Source organism: Lissotriton helveticus (assembly GCF_964261635.1).
Source record: "Lissotriton helveticus chromosome 1_1 unlocalized genomic scaffold, aLisHel1.1 SUPER_1_unloc_11, whole genome shotgun sequence".
Taxonomy (NCBI): Eukaryota; Metazoa; Chordata; class Amphibia; order Caudata; family Salamandridae; genus Lissotriton; species Lissotriton helveticus.
This window is the reverse complement of record NW_027611650.1, coordinates 712,013-738,715: the sequence shown is the minus strand read 5'-3', so window position 1 is coordinate 738,715 and position 26,703 is coordinate 712,013. Positions and strand designations below refer to the sequence as shown.

At 42.3% G+C, this 26,703-nt stretch overlaps 1 protein-coding gene across 1 annotated transcript in view; it reads left to right on the top strand.

The window, feature by feature from the left end:
- Positions 1-16,187: 16,187 nt before the first annotated feature.
- The window catches only part of LOC144805466 (uncharacterized), a 44,805-nt gene continuing 34,289 nt past the window's right edge, over positions 16,188-26,703 (top strand). Inside the window, exon 1 of the mRNA XM_078672014.1 lies at positions 16,188-17,385. Coding sequence (XP_078528140.1) covers positions 16,188-17,385 — 1,198 coding nt within the window. The remainder of the gene's footprint in view (positions 17,386-26,703) is intronic.

The following is a 26,703-nucleotide window of genomic DNA, read 5'->3' as shown; positions in this document are numbered from 1 at the left end:
CAGCAAACGTGGCGATCCGCCAGAGGTTAAAAGAGACAGATATAGCAGACCAACCAGCTGAAATTGCCAGAATCCTAGAAAAATCCTATGAGGAACTAGGTAGAGATAGTTTAGGTGGAATACCAGTAAAACCGCAACTGACTGAAAGTCCAGAAAAATATTTTTTAATAACAATTCACCAAAAAAGAACTGGGATGGAAATAAACAATCCAATCCTAAAGAAAAGAAATTCCAGTCCAGAGGAAGGTCTCCTAGGCGAAGAGAAAAATCTCCAAACCGAAGACAGAGGTCACCGCAGAGTGACCCCTCTGGGAATAGATATAACCTTAGAAATAGGGATAATATAAAAAAACCTGATAGATATCAAGACATTGATACACGTCCCTCTCAATCTTTTCAGAATTCCTCGCAGAAATCGGAAAGAAGAGGACGATCAGAACAGAGAGAAGAGCACGCCAAGTCCAAGGACAAGGAACCTGCTCAGCTAAAAAAGAAATTACAATTTCCAAAAAAGAAGGTAGCCAGTATCAAGGTAGTTAACAATGCCGAGAATACTGAGGACACAACTGAAAAACGGAGAGTGGGCTCAGACAATGCTAGACAGTGCAGCAGAAGTGAGCATAGCTCGCAAAGTCCTTATGAATCATCTGGAGACAGTGGACACGAATGAATATCTTCAAGTGGAAACTGCGGACACCAGAGTTAGCAAACCCCACAAGATATACGAGATAACATTACGTATAGAGGGAGATAAGACTAGGAAAATAAGGGGACTATTTTGGGATAATCTCTCCAAGGGCTATGATATCCTTCTAGCTGAAAAAGACTGGCCACCAGAGTTTGTCAGGGAGTGCCCTCATGGCGAAGAAATAATTATGCCTGCCTTCTCAAATCAAATTCCAATTCATAAAAAATACACACTTGCTAGAAAGTGGGCAGTGGCTCTAGCACCTGCTTTATATAAAAATCATGTAGGATGGGATGAGGATTCTCCTCCTCACAAAATCCAGTTAAAATCACAACCTACTGCACAAAGGCAGTACCCAATTAAGCAAGAAGCTAAAAAACAGGTAAATGAAATACTAGATCAGCTAGAATACCAGGGGGTGATTGAAACTTGCACCTCACAAATGAACAACCCTTTGTTTCCGGTCTCCAAACCAGACAATTCATATCGTCTAGTTTTGGATTACCGACACCTCAACACATGTTGCAAAACTTTTGCAGTGCAAAACTCACACAGTGCTGCACTAATGAATAACATAGTGCGCAAAAAATACAAAACAACCTTGGACATCTCCAATGGATTCTTTTGTCAAAACATAGCACCAGAGAGCAGATATTTAACTGCATTCTCAGTAAATGGCACTCAAAAACAATTCTGTCGGTTAGCCCAGGGGTACAAGAACAGCCCGGGAGTATTCTCAGCGAGAGTAACAGAATTACTACAACTATATGATGATGAAGCATTATCTTATGTCGATGACATTTACTTAACAGATGATGACTTGGAGACTCACTTGAAGAGAGTGAACACCATAATACTTGGGTTCGCTGCAGAGGGTTACAAATTCAACTTTAAAAAGTCCAGAATTGCCCATCTGACGGTCCTATTCTTAGGATATGAGTTATCAAGTGAAGGCAAAAGCCTGGCTGACAATTTCCTAGAGAAATGTGCCGTACTCCAAGCACCTAGAACACTAAAAAACTTACAGTCAATTCTAGGCTTCCTAAATTTCGGAAGAACATATATTGCAAATTACGCAGAAAGGGTCAAACCCCTTTATGATCTAATTAAACCAGACTTTAAAAGATCCAGTTGGACTCAAATACACACAGAAATTTTGAGATCCTTACAAACAGACATGCTAATTAAAACAAAATTAGAAACACGTGATAACACACGCAATCTTGTGATTCGAGTCATCCCAGGGAGATGCGGATTCACATACCTGACCTCTAATGAGGGGGAAAAGGTACCAATTGCATTCAAATCACACTTGTACACTAAGGCTGAAATGAAATTTAGCCCAACGGAAAAAATTCTTACCGCAACACAGACAGCTATAGCAAAAGAACGAGCCCTGGCACAAGGTAAACGAATAATAATCGTGACACCAATACCAGCCCTAGAGGCGGTAACAAAGGCAAGCATTCCAAATGCTAAAGCACTCCATCCGAGATGGATACAATGGGCTAATTCTCTTGCTGCAACAGACGTGGTGTACGAATTTGATCCTTACTTAAAAACACAAGAATTTCTCCAATATGAATTTGAATGTCCTCCGCCAACCGAAATTCTGCCTCTTGACCACTACGGCTGTATAATATATACAGACGGATCAGCACAACCCGCAGTGGGGGGTAAGCAAGCTTACAGTGCTGCGTGCACGATCGTTAAAGGCCGCTGGCACGAAGGAAAATTTAAACCAGCAATCACTAAAACACAATCTTTAGGAGATTGTACAGCTCAGCGAGCTGAACTACTGGCGTTCAAGATGGCGCTTGAAAATACCGATCAAGAATTCCCCACACTCATAGTGTGCGATTCGTATTATTGCGTTCAATCTTACAATGAATACTTGCAGATCTGGCTTCAGAATGGTTTCAAGGATGCGAAAGGTGGCACAATCAAGCATAAAATGCTCTGGGAACAAGTGGTTCTTTTACAAAAAGAACTACCAAAGACTCACGTGATACATACACTGAGTCATCAACGTGATGGCGTTCACGTTGCAGGGAATTCATTGGCTGATGAGGCCGCGAAGGCAGCTGTGCAAACGGCTTCCGTAGCTGCCGTCACCCGGTCAAAAACAAAAATAGACAGCGAAATATTACAAGCTGTCAGCGCTTCAGAAAAGGATTCGATAGAACCACTCCCTAAAGGCTTTCCAGTAAAATACTCATACATAACTGATGCAAACAATGTTCCTTTTGCTCGAATCCCTGGAGTGGGGGATAGGGCAATTCCAAACATGGAACATAGGTTAGGACTAATAATAGCGGCACACGAAGGGCTTGCTTCTATACATGCTGGCGTCTCAGCCACAGTATCATTATTAAAACAGAGATACTGGTGGCCACAAATGAGAAGACAAACAAGGAACTATGTTCTAGAGTGTGAAATATGTCAAAAAATGAAAGTATCAACGGTGAGACGTCCAGCACAGACGCCCCTTCTAATCTCGGATAAACCATTAGCCTGTGTTTATCTAGACCACTGCGGTCCCTTACAAAGGGATGGTAACTATAAATATATCTTGGTCGCAGTGGATTCATGCACGAGATTCATATGGATGTGGCCCCAGCGAACGGCTGACGCCAGAACTGTTATAAAAGATTTGCGAGTCTTTATCGGCACATACGCAATTGGCATGCTGCATTCGGACAATGGTCCTGCTTTTAGCTCTCGGGCTTATAAGGAGGCCATGGTCAGCATGGGCGTGCAATTGCGGTACTCTTGTCCATTTCACCCTGAGGGGAACGGAATTGTTGAAAGAAAAAACCGTGACATAAAGCAATCTATAACGGCAAAGGTATTAGGTTCGGGAGCTGGGTGGGTCAAACATCTAATAAGTGTCCAACGTAGTCTCAATAACTTGCCAAGAAATTCTCTGAAGGGATTCAGTGCGTACAAATTATTATTTGGAACTAGGATGATGATCTCTGACATTGATAGTCAGACTTCAGTGGTGAAAGAAAAAAGCTTTGATATCAAAGACCGTTTGGCTATTTTGCAGGACTTAAACAAAACAAGAAAAGACCTGAGCAACATAAAGTTGAAACAACAGCCAACAACCACTGAAGAACCACCACCTGTCCCAGCAAGACCTGTCTGGATTCCAAAAGTCGGGGATCTAGTCAGGGAAAAGATCGCGGTAAAGAAGGAATTTGGGCCTTCTTACAGAAAAGCAGTTCCTGTCTTGTCTGTCAACGGGACAAGATCAGTTGTACTACCGCCACTTGCTGGTAAAAAGGAGAACCAAGTTGTATCCATCGACCTGGTAAAACCACAACATGTGGCCGATAACAAACAGTAGGCCAAGTGGACTCCCAATAAGTAGCAGAACACCAAGGTTTGCTACCAGTACAGAGGTCCTAACAAAGAGGCTCATCACATTCGAAACGCCTACAGAAGAACAACAAGCACTATGCAACAATGCAATAGAACTCAGACCTCTGAAAACCCAAATAAAAACATTTAGCAGAGACACACCAATCTATAATGAAGTACCAAGTGAAAATGCAAGAAACAAAAATCCTGAAGCAATTGGAACAATTGACAGAACTGCATCCGGCTACTTCATCAACTTCGATGATTCCTCTGAAGGCTTCAGTGAATCAAAGACACAGCCATCATCAAAATCCTTTAAAGACAAACCTAAGGAACATTTGAAACAACTGAAAGAAACATATCTGATTTCTCCATGGATTGAATTTTGGGTGGGTTTTGGTGCATTTATCCTCATACTTTGGCTCATCATGGTACTTACTTTGGGACGCTTCATTGAGGGAAAATATGCTAAAATGGACACAGCAAGTCAGAACATCAACTTGATCCTCAAACCACACACATCTTCACACGTCGAGAAAAGAGAACTTTCTTCAGCCAACTTCACAGCCAATCCTATACCTGGTGGGGTAGCCTGGGACAACACTGACTATGAAATTTATGGTCCGGTCGAGATCCTGAAATATCCACACCAAATTAAGATCTCGTTGAGTGACTTTGCAAAACCAAACTCATTTGCTGATGATTGGGACTTCGAAAGCATTAATAATATGATGTCTGACTTAGTAATGTCTGCTAAATTTACCAAACATGATTATTTGCAGGGTTCTCCAAATTATGACAGTATGTATTGCTATAACCACTATGGTAATCACTTTTTACATAGATCTGCACAACCTAGAAATGTTTTAAATTATAATCAATGGGAACATTGTGCAACACCTCCAAAAGGGAGCTCAAGAACCGTTTACGACAAATATTCATACTTTTCAGGTTTTAACACAAGTAATGCTGAAGCATTCTATTTTAAATTGTCAAACAAGACAGGAACCAAAACCATGATAACCAACACAAAATTGTTATATTCAGACTCATTTTTTGAACAAATGAATACTTTTGGATTTGATTATTGGGACAAAAATGTTGAATTGAAAAGTGTTTGGGGTACAAAAGAATGGCAAGTACAGGGTATAGAAGCTTTGTTTAGAGCCTGCATGATCCCAGAACAAATGATCTTTTTAAATGACACTGTTCAACAAACCACCTGTCTTGGCTTAGCCAAAATCAAAGATTTAAATAAACCGTCTATTCCAAAGCCAACAATGTTTAGCAATAACTCTGATACAGATGAAGAGATAGACGTAAACCATATATTAAACCAAAACAGAACACATCCTGATTGGAAACAGTGGTTGATCTGGCCCACAGATACTAATAACTGTCAAGACAGATTCCTGAACAAAACACAGGGTTTCAAAATGAACAGGCCAGACCCTAGATATCCTCAAAGACATCACCCAGGGATAATAACCACCTACAGTGTGGGCAAATTATGCCTTCAATGGCTACAAACTTCCACACTGGCAGAAATTAAGCAACACCTAACTTTACTTACTGATGGTGCTGACTTGCGTGATTTCACTTTGGGACCACGCAAACAGCGTCAAAAGCGTTTCATAGCAGCCTCTGTATATGCAGCATACAATGAGGCCTGGAAGGTTACTCAAATTGAAACAGCAGAAAGAATACGGGAAATTGACCGTATTAATTTGGAAAAGTCACTTTCTGTAGTGGACAATGGGTTAATGACTCTGTCCTCCAGAATTTTTTCATTGGACAGCATTGTGTCTTCAGCAATCGATATATTATCGCAAGACTTACTGTTATTACAACATGGTCAGTCACAATTGCGTTCTATTGTACAGCTTGGCTGGACGTTACAAAATCTGCGTTCAGGCTATGTGCCTTGGCGTTTAATCAACACAACGTCACTATTCCAAATCTTTAACCTTACTGATAGACAAATCGGTATGGCGCAAAAGGGTGCTGATTATACAATCTTGAGCATTGAAAAACTAGAAAGATTACCAATGACAATGTCAGAACGACCTGTCAGTGAATGGATAATACATGGAATCGTAAATATTCCAATCTCAACCTTCAGGTTTCCATACTGCCAAAAATATATACAGGCTGGCATGTACGAGAAATTGGGAAAGGCGTACCTGAAAACAACTTGGAACCTGCCCTATTCACATGCATGTGTCAGTAATAAAGGACAGAAAGTGTTTCTTAGTGGCAACAATTGTGCGATGTCACTAAGCGGCACGCTTCTGTGTAACGGAATTAGTTTGCATGGAGCCTGTGAAGGGAATTCATACAACCTTTCATGTCACCAGCAAGGCGCACCTGCAACAGAAATAGAACCATTCTTTCAAAGACTCTATAATGGGAGTTACATTCTTATTGTAGACCGCAGATGTTGTAGTCTTATGCCCGGGACTCCTTATCTAGTTACTACGACTGCGAAGGTCAAGTGCTGTGGACGCTCATTGTTCCCCAGCTCCTTCCCAGACAGGGAGGCAAGGGCATGGCCCGATTTGAAAATTACTTCTATTCGAATAGATACTTTAAGCAGAATGAAAACAGTCCTTCTTCAGACGCCTACCAGGCTCTCGTCATCAAAAGAAACGTATGATCCTCAAGTCGCAAGGACGACTGAAGAGATACATACATTATTATCAACTAATTCCCCCGTACATTTCGCGGAAATCCTAAATGAAATCTTAAATATTTCTGATACCACTGGGGTCTCAAATGTATTTAAGACAGTATTTCCGATGGCATTAACACCATTCAAAGCCATACTGGGTATTTTTCCAGATTTCGTCCATTCGATTTTTGGCGGACTTCCCCTGATCTTGGGACTAATTGCAGGAATCCTATTCTTAGTCCTTATTTTTCGTTATGGCAACCCATGTCACAGACAAAACTCTTGCGACAAGGGAAGAAACAATCCTAGCCATTGGATACCGGGACCGGATATCAAAAATCCTGGGACTCTCCCGGCTTAGAGACCTGAACATGACTTGGTTTCTATCATTTCGACCAATGTGGCAAAGATGTGTTTTACCTGTATTGAGGTGTCTGCTATGCGGAGAAGAATGCGTGTTAGACACCTGTCTGACGCTACAATCGGATGCGCCGATGGATGCAGAAACATTGTTGAGCCCGATCAAGGTTCATGCTTTGTGCTGCCCTCAAAGGCTACCAATCCTGATGACGGCATTCGTGGAAGCTTCACCACTACGATTGATGGGTAGTGAAGTTCAAGATGAAAGCAGCATCGAACAGGTACGACCTTCTGTCAGTAATACAAATCAGAATGTCAATGGAGACAATCATGCGCATGAATGCATGATTACACCTATTTCCGAGTTAGTGGAACTCTCCCAGGAAGCTGTTGACAGTTTTTTCGAAAGCCTAAATGATATGATGTTCTCACCCGAACAGAAATAGAGACTTTTGAGCAAGCTCGCACACGGCGTTCCCTGAATTCGGCCTTCAACTTTAGAAATAAAGTCACATGAACATTTTCGCTCCAGTTCACGGACAGCAGTTTTTCCAGCAGCCCCAAATATTTTTGCATATTTTTCGGGACACTATCTTCTGCTTAAAGTAAGAACTATTCTTAGAGAACTAAGGTTTCTAGATTTTAGATAGCTTATAGACATTAGCTGCCCGCTGGCATGTTCATAAAGATATTTTATTCTGTGATGGAATGGTCTCGAAACTTTTTTCTGTAAGAAACCATTTCATGTGTAATTCTCATATACCAAATAAGCAATAATGTATACAAATGCGATTACTTTGGCATTATTCTACAGCTTGAGTGCAAACCATATATATATGTCTGCAATTCTTTTCAGTATATTTGAAAATTTCAAAATGCATTTATGTATTTTGGGGTGGTAAGGTATACACACTACTCTATAGTATGTTGTACTATGTTATACTATGCCTAGATTAGTAAATATGTCCATAGTTATCGTGGAGTGGGTGTCATGTATTCCTATCGGTTCTGAATCGATCCCCCTATTCCTGACCCTATTCTAGTTAAACAAACCAACAAGTTAACTAGCAGTCAGCCCATGAGGCAGAAATTCCCCATGATGCAGATACCGTTATCTGACGCAGTCACACTACGGCACAGGAACGTGTTATCTGATTAGGTCATAACGCTTGCGATCTAATTAGACAAGCGATATTCCTCCAGCCCCTGATAAGGCATACGGAGTTCTCATAACAAATCAAACCTATGACAACCTGGGCAAAACCCTGCGGCCATTGTTTTGATTTCACGGAGAACTTTAGTAAAAGAATGTGCTAACGAGCAAGTCGTATGACATCTTTATTGACGTATCTATGTCCATCCTTACGTCAATCTCGGCACCTTAAAGGTATAAATATTACCGATTTTGCCATATGCAAACACACGCGTGGTGACGAGACGGAGCAGCCATACTTGCCGAAGCCGAGAGCAGAGCAGACCCCGCTGGCAGCAGCCCCGCCTTCCTGACGCGCTGAGAGACACGCTGCTTTCTCCTGCCGAGAATCCAGCACCGGCGTTTCTGGGCAGCCCTCGCAGGCCGCCTGGAATATCGAGACCAGAGAGAGAGATACCACCCCTCATTCATCCTAACTTCCAGGTACAGAACTGAATAACCCCTCACAGAGAATTCTTTAGTTATTCACTTGGCAAAAACAAACTTAACTTAAACTGTAACTTTCTATTCCCGCCCACGTATTAGACTTAGGTCAGGTACACGGGGTAGGCGTATCTAGAAACACCAGTTGAGTACGTTTAGTCAAATGTATATGTGTATGTAATATATTTTATTCATTTTAAAACATCATATGGCTTAGAAACCATATCAATGTTTTTACAGTATTACTTTATACTATTGCTTTTAATGTATGCACTTTACTTAACTATAAGTATTGCAATAATATCGATCCATTTCTCTTGTACGAGAAAAGAGACTGATCAATAAATAACACCTTTTTATTGAACACGCCCGTCTCTTCCTTTTCTCTACATTCTGATGAGACTAAGAATGCACGTACTGACTGAGTAAAATAAATTGCCTTTTGTTCACACGACTCTTGAGATTGACTCTTGATTAGGGGAGAGCAAAGTTGTCATGTTCTATGGTTGTCAGAAACTAAATCCCTTCTTGTCTAATCAGGGAAGTTAAGTCCTCCTTGGAGGACTTAACTTCGAGAAAGTTTCTAGCGAACTCTGAGCTACGCTGGCAAACCCAAAACTTTAAGTCTAGTATCGACAGTAGTAGACCTAGTTAACGTCTGGCCTAGGCCTTTACTGCTGTAGGTATTATTCCAATGCGCAGAGAATATTGGGAAGATAGGAACTACACTACAGTAATGGTTCGCATTGTAACAACGCAGTCATTGTAACAACCGCGTTGTAAAGGCATGTAATGTAAGGCATGCGTTTCCCAACATTTTTATCAGGAGACTGAGGGAAACACTGGGTGGTGGGAAATTGTGCCGGCGCAGTGATCTCACAACCTTGGCTCACAGAAATGTGAGGAAAATTTGACCTTTTAGCTAAATTTGTGCTTTGCAGGGGATTCTGGATAAGAAAACTTTGGGAGATCCATGCAAGCCTCTTATCCCTGGACTCTTCCGGGTGTCTTGTTTTCAGAAATGTCTATGTTTAGTATTTTTCCCTTGATGGCCTGCGAACTGGGACCAAAAACGCAGGTGCTCCCAATCTATCACATTTTCCTCACATTTCTGTGTGAGAAAGTTATGGGATCACCAAGCCCACACACATTTCTTAACACCCAGAGTTCTACCAGCTCTACCGATTATAAATGCTACCTCACTTGTGTGGGAGGGCCAAGGGCCTGCGTCAGGGAGGGCCCAAAACGTATTGTGGAGACAACAAAATTATCTGTCACAAAATGACCTTATTTTGCAAGGTGGGCACCTGCGTTTTTTCTCCCTGGCTTAGCGGTCATCTAGGGAAACCTACCAAACGTAGACATTTCTGAAAACTTGACAGCCAAGGAGTCCAAGGGTGTGTGGCTTGCATGGGCCCCCCAACATTGTCTTACCCAGAATCCCCTGCAAATCTCAAATTTTGTTAAAGAATTTCATTTTTCTGACAGTTCTGTGTGGGTTCACCATGCCCGCACAAATTTCCTACCACCCAGCATTCCCCTCGGTCTCCCAATAAAAATGATACCTCACTTGTGTGGGTGGCCAAGGGTCTGTGACTGGGAAAGGCCAAAAACATATATTTTTTAATGTTTTAGGCGATTCTGCATTGGACAAACAAACATGGTATCATTTTTATTTTTTAAAGGGAACGCTGGGTGGTAGGAAATGTGTGCCGTCATGGTCATCCCAAACAGAAATGTGAGGAAAATATAATTTTTATTAGCCAAATTTGAGGTTTGTAGACGATTCTGGGTCAGAAAACATTGGGAGATCCACGCGAGCCACACCTCCCTGAACTCTCCCAGGTGTCTAGTTGGGCAATTTCCTGTTGCTATGTTTCCCTATGTGCTGGCTGAGCTAGGGTCCAAAATCCAAAGGTAGGCACATAGTGAAAAAAGGGTCAGTTTTCCTTGCAAAACATTATGTGACCATGTTGCTTTTAGAGCCGTTTACTGTTGCGGGCACTAAACCTACCCACATAGGTGGGGTACTAATTTTATCAAGACACTTACGGAATGCTGGGTGGTTGGAATTTTGTGGCTCCCCACAGATTCGAGAACTTTCCATCACAGAAATGTGAGGAAAATGTTTTTGTTTTACAAAGTTTAAGGTTTGCAAGGAACTCTGGGTAACAGAACCTGGCGAGAGCCACACAAGTCACCCCATCCTGGATTTCCCTGGGTATCAAGTTTTCAAAAAATGTCCATGTTGCATCTTGACCAATTTCCTGTCACGGGCACTAGGCCTACTCACATAAGTGAGGTACCGTTTTTATCTGTAGACTTAGGGGAACCCAGAATAGTAGAACAAGTGTTATTAGCAGCTGTTTGTCTATGCATTTCTGCCTTCCAAATGTAACACAGTGGGTAAAAAAGAAGACATTTTGAAAAATGCCCCCTAATTCACATGCTGGTATTGCTACGCACACATTCAGAGATATGCAAATAACCACTGCTTCTAAACTCATTATCTTGTTCCCAATATGAGAAATACCTACGTTTCTATGATACCTATTATTCACTCTTTATATTTTACCAAATGAATTGCTGTATACCCTGTACACAATCAAAAACCATTGCAAGGTGCAGCTCAGTTATTGGCTCTGGGTATCTCGGGTTCTTGGTGAACCTACAAGCCCGATATATCCCCGCAACCAGAAGGGTCCTGTGAATATAACAGTATATTGCTGTAAAAAATCTAGCATAGTTAGAAGAAGTTACAGGTGAAAATGTAGGCACAAATGGCTGTTGTTTTGAACTCAAATTCAATATTTTGTTATTTCAACTGTTACGTTCTATAGGAAAACCTTGAAGATGTACACAATCGACCCCTTGCTCAATTCAGCATTATGTCTTTTTTTCAGAAAAGCTTTCCGGGATCCATTATTGATTTTACACCCAGTTCTACCACTAACTGGAAGTAGGTTGAAAGCACCAAAAATAGGAAAATAGACTATTTCCCTGTAAAATGCCAAAACTGTAGAGAAAATGTTGTTTTCTGACAAAAGTTGCCTGTTCCTGGAAATCTGGGAAGATTGTGATTTTGGCACTACAGACCCTTCGTTGATACCATTTGCAGGGAAAAAATAAGACGCTGTCTTCTGCAGCACTTTTTTCCCATTTAAAATAAAAATAAAATGTTGCTGTATTTTGCCTAATTTCTCGGTACCCTCCAGGGGAATCCACAAACGCTGGGTACCTTTAGAATCCTCCGGATGTTGGAAGAAAAGGACGTTAATTTGGCGTTGATACCTAATGTGGACAAAAAGGTATGGGTGCCTAAGTGCAAACTAGCCCAAATAGCCAAAAAAGGGAGTAGCACAGGGGGACAAAAGGCCTGGCAGCGAGGGGGCTAAGGTAAAGGATGAGCACAAGGTGAGGAGGACGGTGAGGACTATAAAACATGCCAATCCTAATTGCAGACAGTGCGTCAATAAAACTGTAAATTATAAGGAAGTAGGCATAAGGGAGAGTGTGCATGGAGCACATAAGGGTAGATCAACATGATGTCTAATCCATGCCATCTGCCGGCATGGCTCCCGGCCCCACCGTTGACAGGGGAACAGAGATCACATGAACAGGAGGATATACATCATACTTGGGTACAATTGTACATACATTCTGCATTCATGGGGTCCCGGACATAGTTTCTTCATGGTGATCGAATATCGTTCTAGGCTTCTATGCTAAGGATATGCATATCCCAGTTCCCCCTGTGAGAGGCTGGCTTGGTATATGGTGCACACCTAATCAAGTGTAGCACCCTGAGCCAATCCAGACAACCCATATGGTGTTTTTAGTGGTTTAGACAACCTTAGAAAGCTCTATACGTGGTAGCTGTGGAAAGCAGCCTTCATGCTTAGTCTAGGAGGAGTGTAAAGCAGCTTGTTTCAGCAGTATCTAATCTGGAAGTGCAGGTTTAGTGAAAAAGACCCACACAGTGTAGTCATTTAAAATTGTTATTTATTACAGACATTCACTAACTCAATGCAATATCTCCTACCCAGAAACATAATTACAATGCACAAAATAGTTTGATAATATGACAGGTAAGTAGCACAAAAATACAGTGGGCTCCCAGGGGGGAGACCAAACCATATACAAAGGTAGTGGAGTGCGACTATCAACCAAAGTCGGGGTTGACACAGAAGACTTAGTAGTGCTGGGAGACCAAAGAATCACCCATGGTAAGGACCCTGGATCCCCATGCAGGCAGTGTACTAAATGAATTCATGACCGTGTGCTTAAGGTTAGTCAATGGACGAAGGCGCAGGTATAGTTTTTAGGAAAGGTGACCCTTCCCAGAAGACTTGGAAGACACCCTGAGGAAGATGGACGGGTCGAGAGTCACCCCACCCCTGGATACCCAGGAATCCAGATTACCTGTCCCAGGGCACCCATGTGCATAGGTACGAAGTGTCGCCAGAAATCTTCTTCAACTAGATTCTGCTTGCGAAGAAGCTGGAGAGTCTGTTGGAATCCAAGAGTGGATACAAGAAGAAAAATACCTGTAAGCAGAGGGGAAAAAGTCTAGGTTACTTAGGGTTGACCCAGGGCATGGGAGTCAAGTGCCCACCAATGTCGGCTGTTGCAGAAGAGTTGGTGATGCCCTTGTCTCTGTAGCTGCGTGGACCAGGTGCTGTTGAGGACGACGAGGAACGGTGTACGAGCTGTACTGCGTCGGATGTCAATATCCAGGGGTCCGGTGAACGCGGAGTAGGCAAAAACTCTGCCTCCATGGCAGAGCGGAGTAAGCCACTCCCTCCCCACTTCAAAATGCCTCACAAATATATAAAGAAGGCACTTACCTGTATTTCTGCTGCCTCCCCTTCTTGGCTGCTCTCCTTCCTGCTCCTCTTGCATCCTCGACGACATCCTTCATTGAAAAAAAACACTACGGTGTAAGTCTTGTGTGTGTGTGCGCATGTGAATTGGAATTGAGGGTTCCAGGACACTTCGCTAACATGTTGTAGCGCCTGTATGCATGACTTGAGTGGTTGAGGGAGCACAGCGTTCATCTAGCCAATGCAGTCCCCTGTGTGCCACTGGTGAAAAGTTGATGATCAGCATTTAATACACCTTCCTGTTACTCTGTTCTTCAAAGAATCGTTAAAGATTGGCTGAGGTGGGGTGCTCAGTGCTGTGTTATTGGAAGCCAGCGTCCTTCTACCCAGTTCTTTATCGCATCAGTGCTACTGAGCTATAAATGTTTTATTTCTGTCTGATCTGGGACTGCACCTGCTTTACCTGTCATAGAGGAGAAGCTGATGTGGAATTAGCACACAGGTTGCTAGTTTCAGGCTCTTCGGCCACAATGCAGTAACAATCTACTATCCAACTGCCTCACCTATCACTCGTTGACTCTGTCCCTGCCTTGGACCGATAGGGAGCTCAGCTGCTTTTTGGTTAGGTTTGTGCTGTACAAATACCACGTGCATAGCACCTTTTTCAAAGGAAGAGCACTTTGGTGACAGCAAACTTTGCTCCTGTATGAAGCAGCTGAGATCGTAAAGACCCTTGTGGCATGCAGCACGCTTTGTATCATTTACTGGTGGGTTTCACACTGTGAATTATTTTTATTTTACATTGTTGAGCTGTGCCTATGGCATTTTGTGGGTATTTGAAAAGCAATGCTAAGCATGTGGGCCTTAGCAAAAGCTGTGCAGGGGCTGTGTCATTGCCGGGCATGTGTGAGAGTAGCAGAAGGCACTTTATCTTTGTTTTCTGTGCAGCGTGCCCTGTTCTGGTGCATTCTCCATCTTGTGGAAAGAATGAGCGCACCTCAGTATTGTTCCATTAAATGTGGCCACGGTGGTTTGTACAGGTGATGATGAAAAGCATGAGTAGGAGGAGGGATCCATGAAAAGTCATGGGAATTACGTGGTTGGAAAATGTTGTTCGCAGTTTTTGTGCTGGAAAAGGAATGTTGAAAGCAGGTCTATGCATGTGAGGTGCAGGTGAATACATTTACGAACAGGTCCTACCTTGTATGGAGGGCAGCAGAGGTGTAGGGTATATGGACAGAGCAGTTTGACTTAAGAGATTTTTTTAAGAGAGTGTTTCGGGTGCTGTGCATGGTCCAGGGGTGAAAGGGTGCTAACAGGCTTGGCTTTGGAGCACCATCTGTGCTCTTGCTTCGCTGATGCAGCACAGCTGTCAACTAATAGGCCGCCAGGGTAGTGTGTTATCTCAAGCTCTAAAGTTGGAGGTGGGACAACTAAACAACAGAGCAGCCCATCTCAATCTTCTAGTCCAGCCGGGGAACATCCACCTCAGTGGGTAATACTGACAAACGTTAAAATATGTGAGAGAAGAAAAACCACAAAGTAAATACAGACATCAAACTGCTGCTCTACTACATATTGTGTGTGTAGTGGATGAAGCCAGGCACCTCTGCGAACAGTAATATTTGATTTATCGCACAACATTCTGATGTCCACCCTTCTGTCTCAAATCTTCCTGATCCATCTCTTACTCAAAGTGCTGTTCTTGTTTTAACAAAAGCTTCACCATGTGCATCTAGCTAAAGCTGTAACTAGTGTATGAGTGCTATGCGAGTACTCTTTTTTTTACTAAGTTACTTATGAACACCTTTGCTGAAATAATTAAGATGTCGCATATTCAAAGCAACTTATATGTAAATTTCTGTTTATAGTTAAATATGCCTTCATAAGTTTCAAAAATGGTAATGAAGAGGTGTTTACACAATCAATTGAAAATTGTATATGCACATTCCGTTATGTTTCCCTTAAAGTAATTTTAAATCTCTTTACATCCGACAGAAAACTATCTTTGATTGTACAAAATGCTTCAAAATAATGAAGATAACACTGTAAATCTGCAAAAACAAAGTCCGAGATATTGAGTTCCAGTATTCAGGAAAACTTAAGTGCCGTCAGAGACAGCCGAACCTGGACATAAATTGACAGATCCTGGAAGGAAGAATAAGGAAATTCAGTGATTCTAGGAGTCTCAGCTGTGCACCTCCGTGCCTCAAAACGAAGAAATTATCTCTAGAAAATTAAGACAACACTGATGAACCTCCTCTTATGTAAACATGTCCGGTACCAGCTTTGATCATGAGATTGGTATGAGGTGGTCACAGCAGTGCTCTGCTTCCTAAAATAATAACAGGCAACGGAATGGAGTCAGACAATTGAAGATTAAAAGAAATAGGGGTTCTGCTGTCTGAAATACAGAGCACTGTCCCAGTGTGCACTGACCAGAAGGACGTTGGATCTTTACCCGCAAGCTTGCAGAACCATTATCCAACCAAAAGACCCAATCTCCAACGAAGAAGCCTTACACACATTATGAGGTTGGGAAGTAGTTGGTGACCATTGCACGTAATTCTTTAATCAGAAAGCAAACTTGCAAAATACGACACCTATAGGGAATGCAAGAATAACACAAGGGCTTTATCAGTCATGTTGGCCCTTCAGGATGTACAGTCAATGAATGTAAACAAGTATATACCAGACCCAGAGACACTAACCAAGAGAGAAGTCTCAGACACATGCAGTGAGAGCTTTAGTTTGTCATCAATATTAAAACCCCATCAGCAAACACACACAGGGAAAAAACTATTCAAATGCACTGAATGTGTAAAGAGCTTTATTCGGTTATCAGGCTTACAAAGACATCAACGAACACACACAGGGGAAAAACCATATCATTGCACTGAATGTGAGAAGAGATTTAGCCAGGTATCAGGTCTCCAGATACATCAGCAAACACACACAGGGGAAAAACCATACCATTGCAGTGAATGTGAAAGTAGTTTTAGCGAATCCTCAAAACTCCGGAGTCATCAACGAACACACACAGGGGAAAAGCCATATAAATGCAGTGAATGTGTGAAGAGCTTTAGTCAATCAGCACACCTAAAACGGCATCAGGGAACACACACTGGCGAAAAACCATATAATTGCAGTGAATGTGGAAGTAGTTTTAGTGATTTGTCAACATTACGGAATCATCAGCGAACACACACGGGAGAAAAACCATTCAAGTGCAGTGAATGTCCGAAGAGCTTTATTCGATTATCAGGTCTAAAACACCATCAGAGAACACACACTGGAGAAAAACCATATAATTGCAGTGATTGTATGAAGAGGTTTAGTCGATTAACACACCTAAAAAAGCATCAGAGAACACACATAGGGGAAAAACCGCTCAAGTGCAATGAATGTGGGAGGGGCTTTATATATTTATCAAACCTAAAACAGCATCAGAGAACACACACAAGGGTAAAACCATTCAAGTGCAGTGAATGTGGAAATAGTTTTAGTGACTCTTCAACATTAAGGATTCATCAGCGAATACACACAGGGGAAAAGCCATACCATTGCAGTGAATGTGGAAGTTGTTTTAATTACTCTTCAACATTAAAGAATCATCATCGAATACACACAGGAGAAAAGCCATTCAAGTGCAGTGAATGTCTGAAGAGTTTTAGTCGATTATCAGACCTAAGATACCATCTGAGAACACACACAGGAGAAAAACCATATCATTGCAGTGAATGTGTGAAGAGGTTTAATCGATTATCACACCTAAAACAGCATCAGAGAACACACACTGGGGAAAAACCATTCCAGTGCAGTCAATGTGGAAGTAGTTTTAGTGATTCATCAACTTTAAGGAAACATCTGCGAACACACACAGGGGAACAACCATTCAATTGCAATGAATGTGGAAAGAGCTTTATACATTTAGCAGGACTAAAACGGCACCAGAGAACACACACGGGAAAAATCATTCAAGTTCAGTGAATGTGAAAGTAGTTTTAGTGAATCTTCAACATTAAGGATTCATCAGCGAACACACAAGGGAACAACCATTCAGGTGCGGTGAATGTCTGAGGAGCTTTAGTCGATTATCAGACCAAAATCACAATCAGAGAACACATACAGGAGAAAAACCATATAATTGCAGTGAATGTTTAAAGAGGTTACATTGATTATCACACCTAAAACAGCGTCAGAGAACACACACTATGGAAAACCCATATAATTGCCTTGAATGTAGAAGCAGTTTTAGTGAATCGTCAACATTAAGTATTGATCAGCGAATACTCACGAGAAAAGCCATGTCATTGCAGTGAATGTGTGAAGATCTTTTGTCAACTTTCAAAGCTACAAAGACATCAGCCTCTCTTCAGAATAGTGCAGAATAAATAATGAAGGTCACACAGCCATTGTGGAGAAGTGTGGCTCAATGGTTAGAGCGGCAGACCCTGATGCAGAGGTCTAGCCCGGTACCAGGGTTCAATTCCCCGCCTCGGCGGGTCTTGGGCTCAAAAATTCCACGGACCTGATAAATCTGGCCTCGGTGCCTACTCCAATCATGGAGTCCCACTCTGCAACTCTGGGCAATAGCTTGCTTAATCTCCACAACGGCCTCCACAACGCTAAGGATGCCTGGCCTCCACCTTGGGGGTGCCCAGGAGTGGACACCTCACAGGGAAAGCCAGGATGGGTACCACAGCGGTATTCGTACAAGCGCCTTGAGACCCTTGCGGGTGAGTAGTCGGCTATACAAGTATCAATTTACAATTTTATTTACAATTTACACAGCTGCAGCTGTGAGATAGCCAGGCCGAGCACAAGGCTTCAATTCAGAAGAGTGCAGGATCAATATTGAAGGTCGCAGAGCTGCAGCTGTATGATAGCCAGGCCGAGCACACTTCAGAAGAGTGCAGGATCAATAATGAAGGCGACAAAGTTGCTGCTGATGTGTTAGTCAGGCCGAGCACAAGGCTTCACTTCAGAAGAGTGCAGGGTCAATAATGATGCTCACAAAGCTGCAGCTGTGTGATAGCCAGGCCGAGCACACTTCAGAAGAGTGCAGGATCAATAATGAAGGCCACAGAGCTGCAGCTGTGAGATAGCCAGGCCGAGCACACTTCAGAAGAGAGCAGGATCAATAATGAAGGTCACAGTGCTGCAGCTGTGTGATAGCCAAGCCGAGCTCACTTTAGAAGAGTGCAGGATCAATAATGACGGTCACAGAGCTGCAGCTGAGTGATAGCCAGGCCAAGCACACTTCAGAAGAGTGCACGATCAATAATGAAGGTCACAGAGCTGCAGCTGAGTGATAGCCAGGCCGAATACTTCACTTCAGAACAATGCAGGATCAACAATGAAGGTCACAGAGGTGCAGCTGTGTGATAGCCAAGCCGAGCACAAGGCTTCAGTTGAGTGCAGGATCAATAATGAAGGTAACAGAGCTGCAGCTGTGTGATAGCCAGGCCGAATACTTCACTTCAGAAGAATGCAGGATCAATAATGAAGGTCAGAGAGCTGCAGCTGTGTGATAGCCAGGCCGAGCACACTTTAGAAGAGTGCAGGATCAATAATGAAGGTCACAGTCTCAGCTGTGCGATAGCCAGGCCGAGCACACAGTTTCTGTTCAGCAGATGCAGATTATTAATGGAAGTCTTCGACCCCTATACTGTGTGATAGCCAGGGTGAGCACGCGGCTTCTCTTCAGGAGAGTGAGGAATTGTTTATAAATATCATGTTGTGTGATAGTCAGGCTGAGCATAAGACTTTTCTGCTGAACAGAAAGGGCTCTAACAAAAGTCACAGAGCCTCACACTGTTTGATAGCCAGGCAAAATCACCATTTTGCCTTCTTGGACGACAGTTTCTACATGGCTAATGGAGCCGTTTCTTTTTTTTTTTTAAATGATTGTTCTTCAAAAGAAATGAAAAATAAAGGTTGATTGCACTATAATAATATATAGCTATAACCAATCACAATGCTATAAAATGTACACAATAATCACTAGATTGTACATGTTAAAAAAGGCATGTGTTGTGATATGTAATAGAATAAAAAAATTATTTGTATTTTGTCATTTGACTGCTGATTTACAAAAAAATGAGATTGCTCCCCTAAACTCAAGATAATTTGTGCTGTCAGCAGGTAGTCTGACAGAGGTGGCATTAGAAGGGGGTCTTGTCTCGTCAGTGTGACTGCTCTCTGAATGGCTCTGCTTTCGGTGTTCACATGGCTGACAAGGTTTCTTTGAGTTGGGACTAGCTCTCCTGTGTTGATGGAGAGAAGTGCTACTTGTGATACGAAGACCTGGGCTTCACTTCTTTTAATTCTGTCATTTTTGTCCATCCAATGTTTCAATTCTTGGGAAAGTTAAAAATGTGTCTGTGTTTTTGCACTCCCCTTGTTAATAGTTCATAAAAATGCCATAAATTGTTCAGTACTTGTATGTATTGTGCTACAAGAGGGATGTAATCATACATTTATCATATTCCAAAGAGACTTATTTTAAGGTTCTTATTGAGTGCAACTTTATATACTGGGTGTTAGATTGTGTTACATCTGGAACAAGGGTATCTGTAATGGAGGTGGAATAAGGGAGCCGAGTACAAAGAGTTTCTCAGAAATCTGTGAGCACATCGAAAGAGTGAACAGTTATAAAACTATGGTCATTTAAGGGTTGGCTTTTTTGTCGACAGTTTTATGCCACAATCATATCCAGAATGTCAGTCTTCCTGTGTCCAGGACTAACCGAGTGTTTCAAGCTTTTTTCATAGTATGGAAGGAGGGCTGTTCCTTAAAGCCCCTGTAAGAACATACAGTGCTAAAGTTTGAGCAAAAGCAATCTATGGAGCCCTCTGCTGGTGTTACTGAGCAGCACCTGCTTGAGCTGTTGTCGTTTGTAACTTGTAAATGAGAATTCTGTGGGTTCCTCTGGGGAATAATAATTCCATTGTCCTACGGAAGCTTAACTTTAAATGTATAATTGACTATAATGCAACTAAAAGCCCTCCTGCACTGAGCCAAGATAGGGATAAGTGTGTGGTCGTCGGCGTGGTAGCCCGCTTGCCTAGGCGAGGCTCCAACCCCCTGTCGGGAAGCCAAGAATCTTGGAGTTTGGCTTGATGCTGATTTGTCCTTTGGACCTCAGATAGGCCGTGTGGTGGGTGTCTGCTTCAGCGTCCTAAAAAGTCTTCGGAATGTCTTAGATCTCCTTCCCATGTCTGCCCGTAGGACGCTGGTGCATGCCCTCGTCACATCGCGCCTGGACTACGGCAACCTACTGTACCTAGGAGCAACCAGTAAGGTATTAAATCGTCTCCAGGTACTGCAGAATGCGGCAGCTCGCCTCATTCTGAAGTTCCCTAAAAGATCGGCCTCCAAAGCAGCCCTTCAGACTCTTCACTGGTTTCCAGTGAAGAGCAGGGTCGAGTTTAAGGCCCTCTGCACCTGCCATCGAATCCTTAATGGGAGGGCGCCAGCACCACTCCAGAGTCTGGTTTCTAGATACGAACCTATGCGAGCTCTGCGCTCCTCCCATGGTGGCCTGTTAAAGGTCCCTAGGACAAGAAAGGCTCGCATGGGAGGCAGATCCTTTCGCTACTTGGTGGCGAAAGGTTGGAACGCCTTACCTCTGGACCTTCGCCTAGAATCGTCTGAAGCCGGCTTCAGGAAGAAGCTAAAAACACATCTCTACACACGGTAACTCGAGTTGACTCTGTGGCCTGCTTGCATGAGTTTTTTTCTGTCTTAGCGCGGGGACACGCCATATGAGCGTAACCGGGCGCTTTATAAAACTCCCTTATTATTATTAAGTAGTCTGTACTGATGATTGTCTTTGTTACCTAACGAGCTCGAGTGTAGATGATTGGCACAAGAATCGCTGTTATCACCCAGTTTATCCAGCTCAAATTTGTGTATGGAATTGTGTTAAAATGTCTTCATTTTGTGCACATATTCACACCAGTACTTCTAAAGCACCATATCTAAATATTCATACATTTGAATATAATTAATAGAGTGAGGTCGAATCATTTGGAAATTTTAGAGAACCAAAACATTTGACACAAAGAATTGTGATATGAAAATGATGGTATTTGGTTCTTTTGAGTGCGTAAACCTTTTTCTTCCCCTGGTTCTCTTTAAAACAGGTGCTAGCTGATATGCCTATAAAGATGGTTTGAGATACAGCCTAGCATAGTAGGTCATTATCTGGTAGACTAGGACGAGGTCACTTTTACAACTTGGAAATGAAACCTTTAGTTACTGTTAAATGCTAGAAAGGGCATAGCACATATACAGCGCAAGAGTTTCGTCCACCATGGCACTTTTGGTATGGAACTAATGATATTCAAGTAAAAAAAGATGACTTCCTCTTGACTTGGCTACCTGTCCTGTATGACATGGTGGGTGTTCACCGAGAACTGGCTTCTCAATCTAAGCGGAAGGCACTGGGGATGCTGAAACTAATTTAAAAGGTAGTTTGGTTGATGAACAAGAAAGCTGTCCCTAGTTTTCACTGCAGTGTACTTAACAAGGAGGTCATCAATTTCTGAAACACCTAGTTGCTGACTCAGAGGGGACGGATAAAATTATAACAAAGTAGCAATTTGCTAACAGTTATGTATTGAGATACATTTTCACTGTAATAAAGCCCTAAAAATGAAAAAAAATTAAGAATGCTACTGTGAGACTCTAACTTTCCTCCTAACCTCAGATGATCTGGACGTTCTGTAGTAATTGGTCAACAGTATGACACAAACAAACTATGGAGTTTTAGGTCAAAAAGTGACTTAATTAGCCTAAAAATTCCTATCACCCATAAGTTGGAGGATGTTGCTGGAAACATATTTCTGCAGGTTTGATTTAACTAGTGGCGTGATCAACCTTGGAATCCTTTTAGTCAGTTTGTGTATTTTTGAATGTTTAATCAAACGTGTAATCAGTTTTAGATGTAGGATGTATCTTATCCATTTGATCCACCAGTTCCTTGTTTCCTACCAGTGTTTATGAATTGATTAGTTTGATGTTCACATGCATTTCAGTTGTTTACTTGTTCTTCTGTACTATTGCTGTATTAATGTTGTGAAATATTATTTATTTCCTAAATAAATCTTGATTGATTCATTCACTCACATTCTGTCAGCTCTTATGTGATATTTTTTTTTTAGGATCTGAGACTGCTTGAAATGTATGTCTAGGGCAGGGGGCCTCAAACTGGGGGCGGTCCCTCCCAGGGGGGCCTGAGAAGATCCCAGGTGGGGCGCTAGGCTCTGGTCAAAAGAAGCATTATGCTGATAACGGTGCTTCGTTTTAAGCTGAAAATAATGAGCGGCAGTAAGCTGCTCTCCAGTGGGCCATCACTAACATGTTTTGTCGTTTATATCCTAGCTAGGAGTATGTGTCAAAAGGGACGGAACTCTACTTCAAATAAACTCACTGTGGGTACTTGTACCCGTTATTAGAACATTGGTATGTCGGGAGCTCAATTGAAGCAGCTCCGGGCTTGTAATGGCTGGTATAGGTCTGTAGCTCCAACATTCCAATGTTTGTCTTCCTGTTTTCAATTTTTAATTTAGAACATTCTACCCTTAGTGGGTGGAATGTTCTAATAGCCTTATAGCCCTTCTGCCTTGGGATATACCTGTTGTTAAATGCCCTGAACCCGTTATAGTCCTGAGACGCAGGCCTTCGTCCGCAGGCCATAAGGCTATATTAAAGCCTGCCTGACCAGAATAGCATGTTTGGCAAGGTATACAACATTTACCACGCAATTTTTACAACGCACTACCATTACAACGAAACTTTTACAACGCAAAAACTTTTACAACGCATACCTTTACAACGCATGTTTTTACAACGCAGATACCTTTACAACGCATACCATTACAACGTAAGTATTGGTAAGTATATAATTATTTTTAAAATGTTATATGTTTGGGTTTTTGGGTAAAGGGGTATTTTTAGGGTTCAGGGTCAGTTTTCAGTTTTTGGGTAAAGGGGTATTTTTAGGGTTCAGGGTCAGTTTTCAGTTTTTTGGTAAAGGGGTATTTTTAGGGTTCAGGGTCAGTTTTCAGTTTTTGGGTAAAGGGGTATTTTTAGGGTTCAGGGTCAGTTTTGGGGTTTTGGGGTAAAGGGGTATTTTTAGGGTTCAGGGTCAGTTTTGAGTTTTTGGGGTAAAGGGTTATTTTTAGGGTTCAGGGTCAGTTTTGGGGGTAAAGGGGTATTTTTAGGGTTCAGGGTCAGTTTTCAGTTTTTGGGTAAAGGGGTATTTTTAGGGTTCAGGGTCAGTTTTGGGTTTTTGGGGTACAGGGGTATTTTTTATAAATGAAATAAAATTAGATTTAAATTAAATTAATTAAATAAAATTAAATACAATTAAATTATATTACAATATTTTTAATAAATTTAAATAAAAAAAATTATTATATACTTACCAATACTTACGTTGTAATGGTATGCGTTGTAAAGGTATATGCGTTGTAAAATCTTGCGTTGTAAAGGTATGCGTTGTAAAAGTTTTTGCTTTGTAAAAGTTTCGTTGTAATGGTAGGCGTTGTAAAAGTATGCGTTGTAACGTCATACATCCGTTTGGCAATCATGTATTTGATTGCATTCTTAAAACAGTACTTAACTGCAATGTTTAAATAAGTCTAGACATATTTAAACATTGCCAATTTATTAGAATAATTGTCAAAAATTCTGAGGGGAGCCCGACGATTGCTGTGGGGTTGGGGGCGTGGCCTTAAAAGGTTTTAAGACCACTGGTCTAGGGTGTTCCTCATCGGAGAGGTGTGAGGGGCCTGATGTAACACTGTTGGTTGGTCAATTCTCAAAGGGAAGGGCACAGAGACTCAAAGCCAATGGATTTCAATGTCAAACCTGTTTATCACCACTTAATCATCCTCACAATTGCAATAAGTGACTAGATTAGGCCCCCTCCTCCCATGTCCAGATGGGCTGCCAGCTAGGTATATTCAGCACAGGTTTGGAAATCAAGGTTTGAGATGTAAAACATGAAAGTAATAGAAACATGTACACTTTACAAAGGAACGGTGATGGTGATACCAATCCCTGTTTGACACTGTTAGTACTGCTAGTGAGAGTGTGTACATGTATCTGCTAACAGCGCCGCTCCATGGAAAACGTCAGCCGTCCCTCATCATACCTGCAAACCCACCCTATTCTAGACCCTCTCCAGCCGCACCTGTAGGCGGTTGGTGAGTGAACACTAAACTCTCTCTCATAAACCCACCCTATTCTAGACCCTCTCCAGCAGGCCCTGTAGGGGACTGGTAAGTGAACAACAGACAGTCCCTCTGTCAGTTCCAACTTATTACAACCCTCTTCAGCAACACCTGTAGCAGACATGGAGTGAACACTTCAGGAAAACTAGGGCTGCTGCACAGAGCGGCTGGTCCTAGTGATCCACGAGGACTAGTTTGATCCCGTGTGGGGGCAGAAACTTCACTGGTTCCTGTCCAGAAATGCTGAGTGCTCACAAGGGTCAGACAGACCTTCTTCTGGAAGATCATGGGCGTTGAATGCGAATGACCGATGGCCCTCTGAAAATAATTTACTGACAGTACGTATGCCACTAGTACAGCGGCTGGTGTCAAATTCTTGAAGGGGGAAGAGTCATTTTCCCTAAACCGCTGCAGTTTGAGCTGACCCTAGGAAACCACTCAAACTTCACGCAACTTGGTTTCCACTGGTACTTTTGGTCGGGCACCGCCAGAACCTCCTTTAGGCTTACTTCAGGAAGTAGTGGGTTTGAAACTCTGACTTGGATTACTGTCCCGCTTTGTGTATTTATTTATTTTGTTTTTATGTTGAAGGTTTTATATACGCAAACCAGACTCTTGCGAGTATCAGAGCGCTTTACAGGTCATCAATAGAAGGCAAGATATACAAGACACAACTAATAAAAGATACGGTCATATATACAGGCAAAACTACAGTAAATAGTCATAGAGTTCACATGAATTTAGCCATGAGGATAGCTTTCACTTCTCTTTTGAAGGAGGCAGTGGAAGGGTTCATTCTTGTGTCACTGGGCAAAGCATTTCATATCCTCGGAGCCATACCAGAAAAGGACCGGTTATAAGTTTTTTCTTGGCAAATCATTGAGGTTGTAGGAGAAGAGTCTTGGCACTCCTGGAGGTTCTGCTTCCCGCAGAGAGCACCAGTTTCTGAGCTAGGTATTGTGGGGCGTTGTGGTAGAGGGCCTTGTGCGTCATGCAAGCGATTTTTAGATGAATTCTGGCTTCAAACGGTAGCCAGTTGAGGGCTCTCAGGTCTGGGGAAATGTGAGCGTTTCTCTTAGAACCAGTGATGAGTTGTGCAGCTGAGTTGATCATGGCTCTTAGCGGGGCTGTTGATGACCTTGGGAGACCGCATAAGGTTACTGCTCCATATTCCACGCAGGGGATTACTATGGCTTGAACTGCTTGTTTGAAGTCGTGTGCGGGCAAAAAAGGGTTTCCGTTTTCGAAGGTTCTTTAGATGGAAGTTGCCTTTTGTTGAGACGCTAATGTGTTTCTGCATCTTTAAGTTATTGTCCAGCGTTACCCCTAGAGATTTCGCTGAGTCGACTATGAGCGGTTGTCCATTTAGAGCTGTTAGGTGCTTCATCCAATCCATGAGAGTTTTGTTAGGGGGAGCGATTAAAAGGAATTCCGCTTTGAGTGAGTTAAGTTGTAGATGGTTTTCGGCCAGCCAAGTTGGGTTTTTTATAGTGTGGAGTTGAGCGGTTTGATGTCCTCCAGTGAGTGTATCTTGATGTATATTTGGGTGTCATCTGCATACATTTGGAAGTATATCTTGGTGAGGCTGAGAAGATAAGTAAGAGGTTCCATGAACAGGTTGAACAGGGTGGGAGAGAGGGAGGAGCCTTGTGGAACTCCCAGTGTGACGGGCATGGGGATGGACAGGGATTGGTTGACCGTGAATCTTTGGGATCTATTTTGGAGGAAGGAGGTGAACCAGTTAAATAAATTTCCAGACATTCCCATTCTGTGTTTCAGGAGATCAAGCAGGTTGTCGTATTTGACGGTGTCAAAAGCTGATGACAGGTCGAGTAGGATTAGTATTTTATCTGCAAAAACACAAGGGGCTCCCTGTAAATAGGATATTACCCTAACAAGGACAACAACTTACT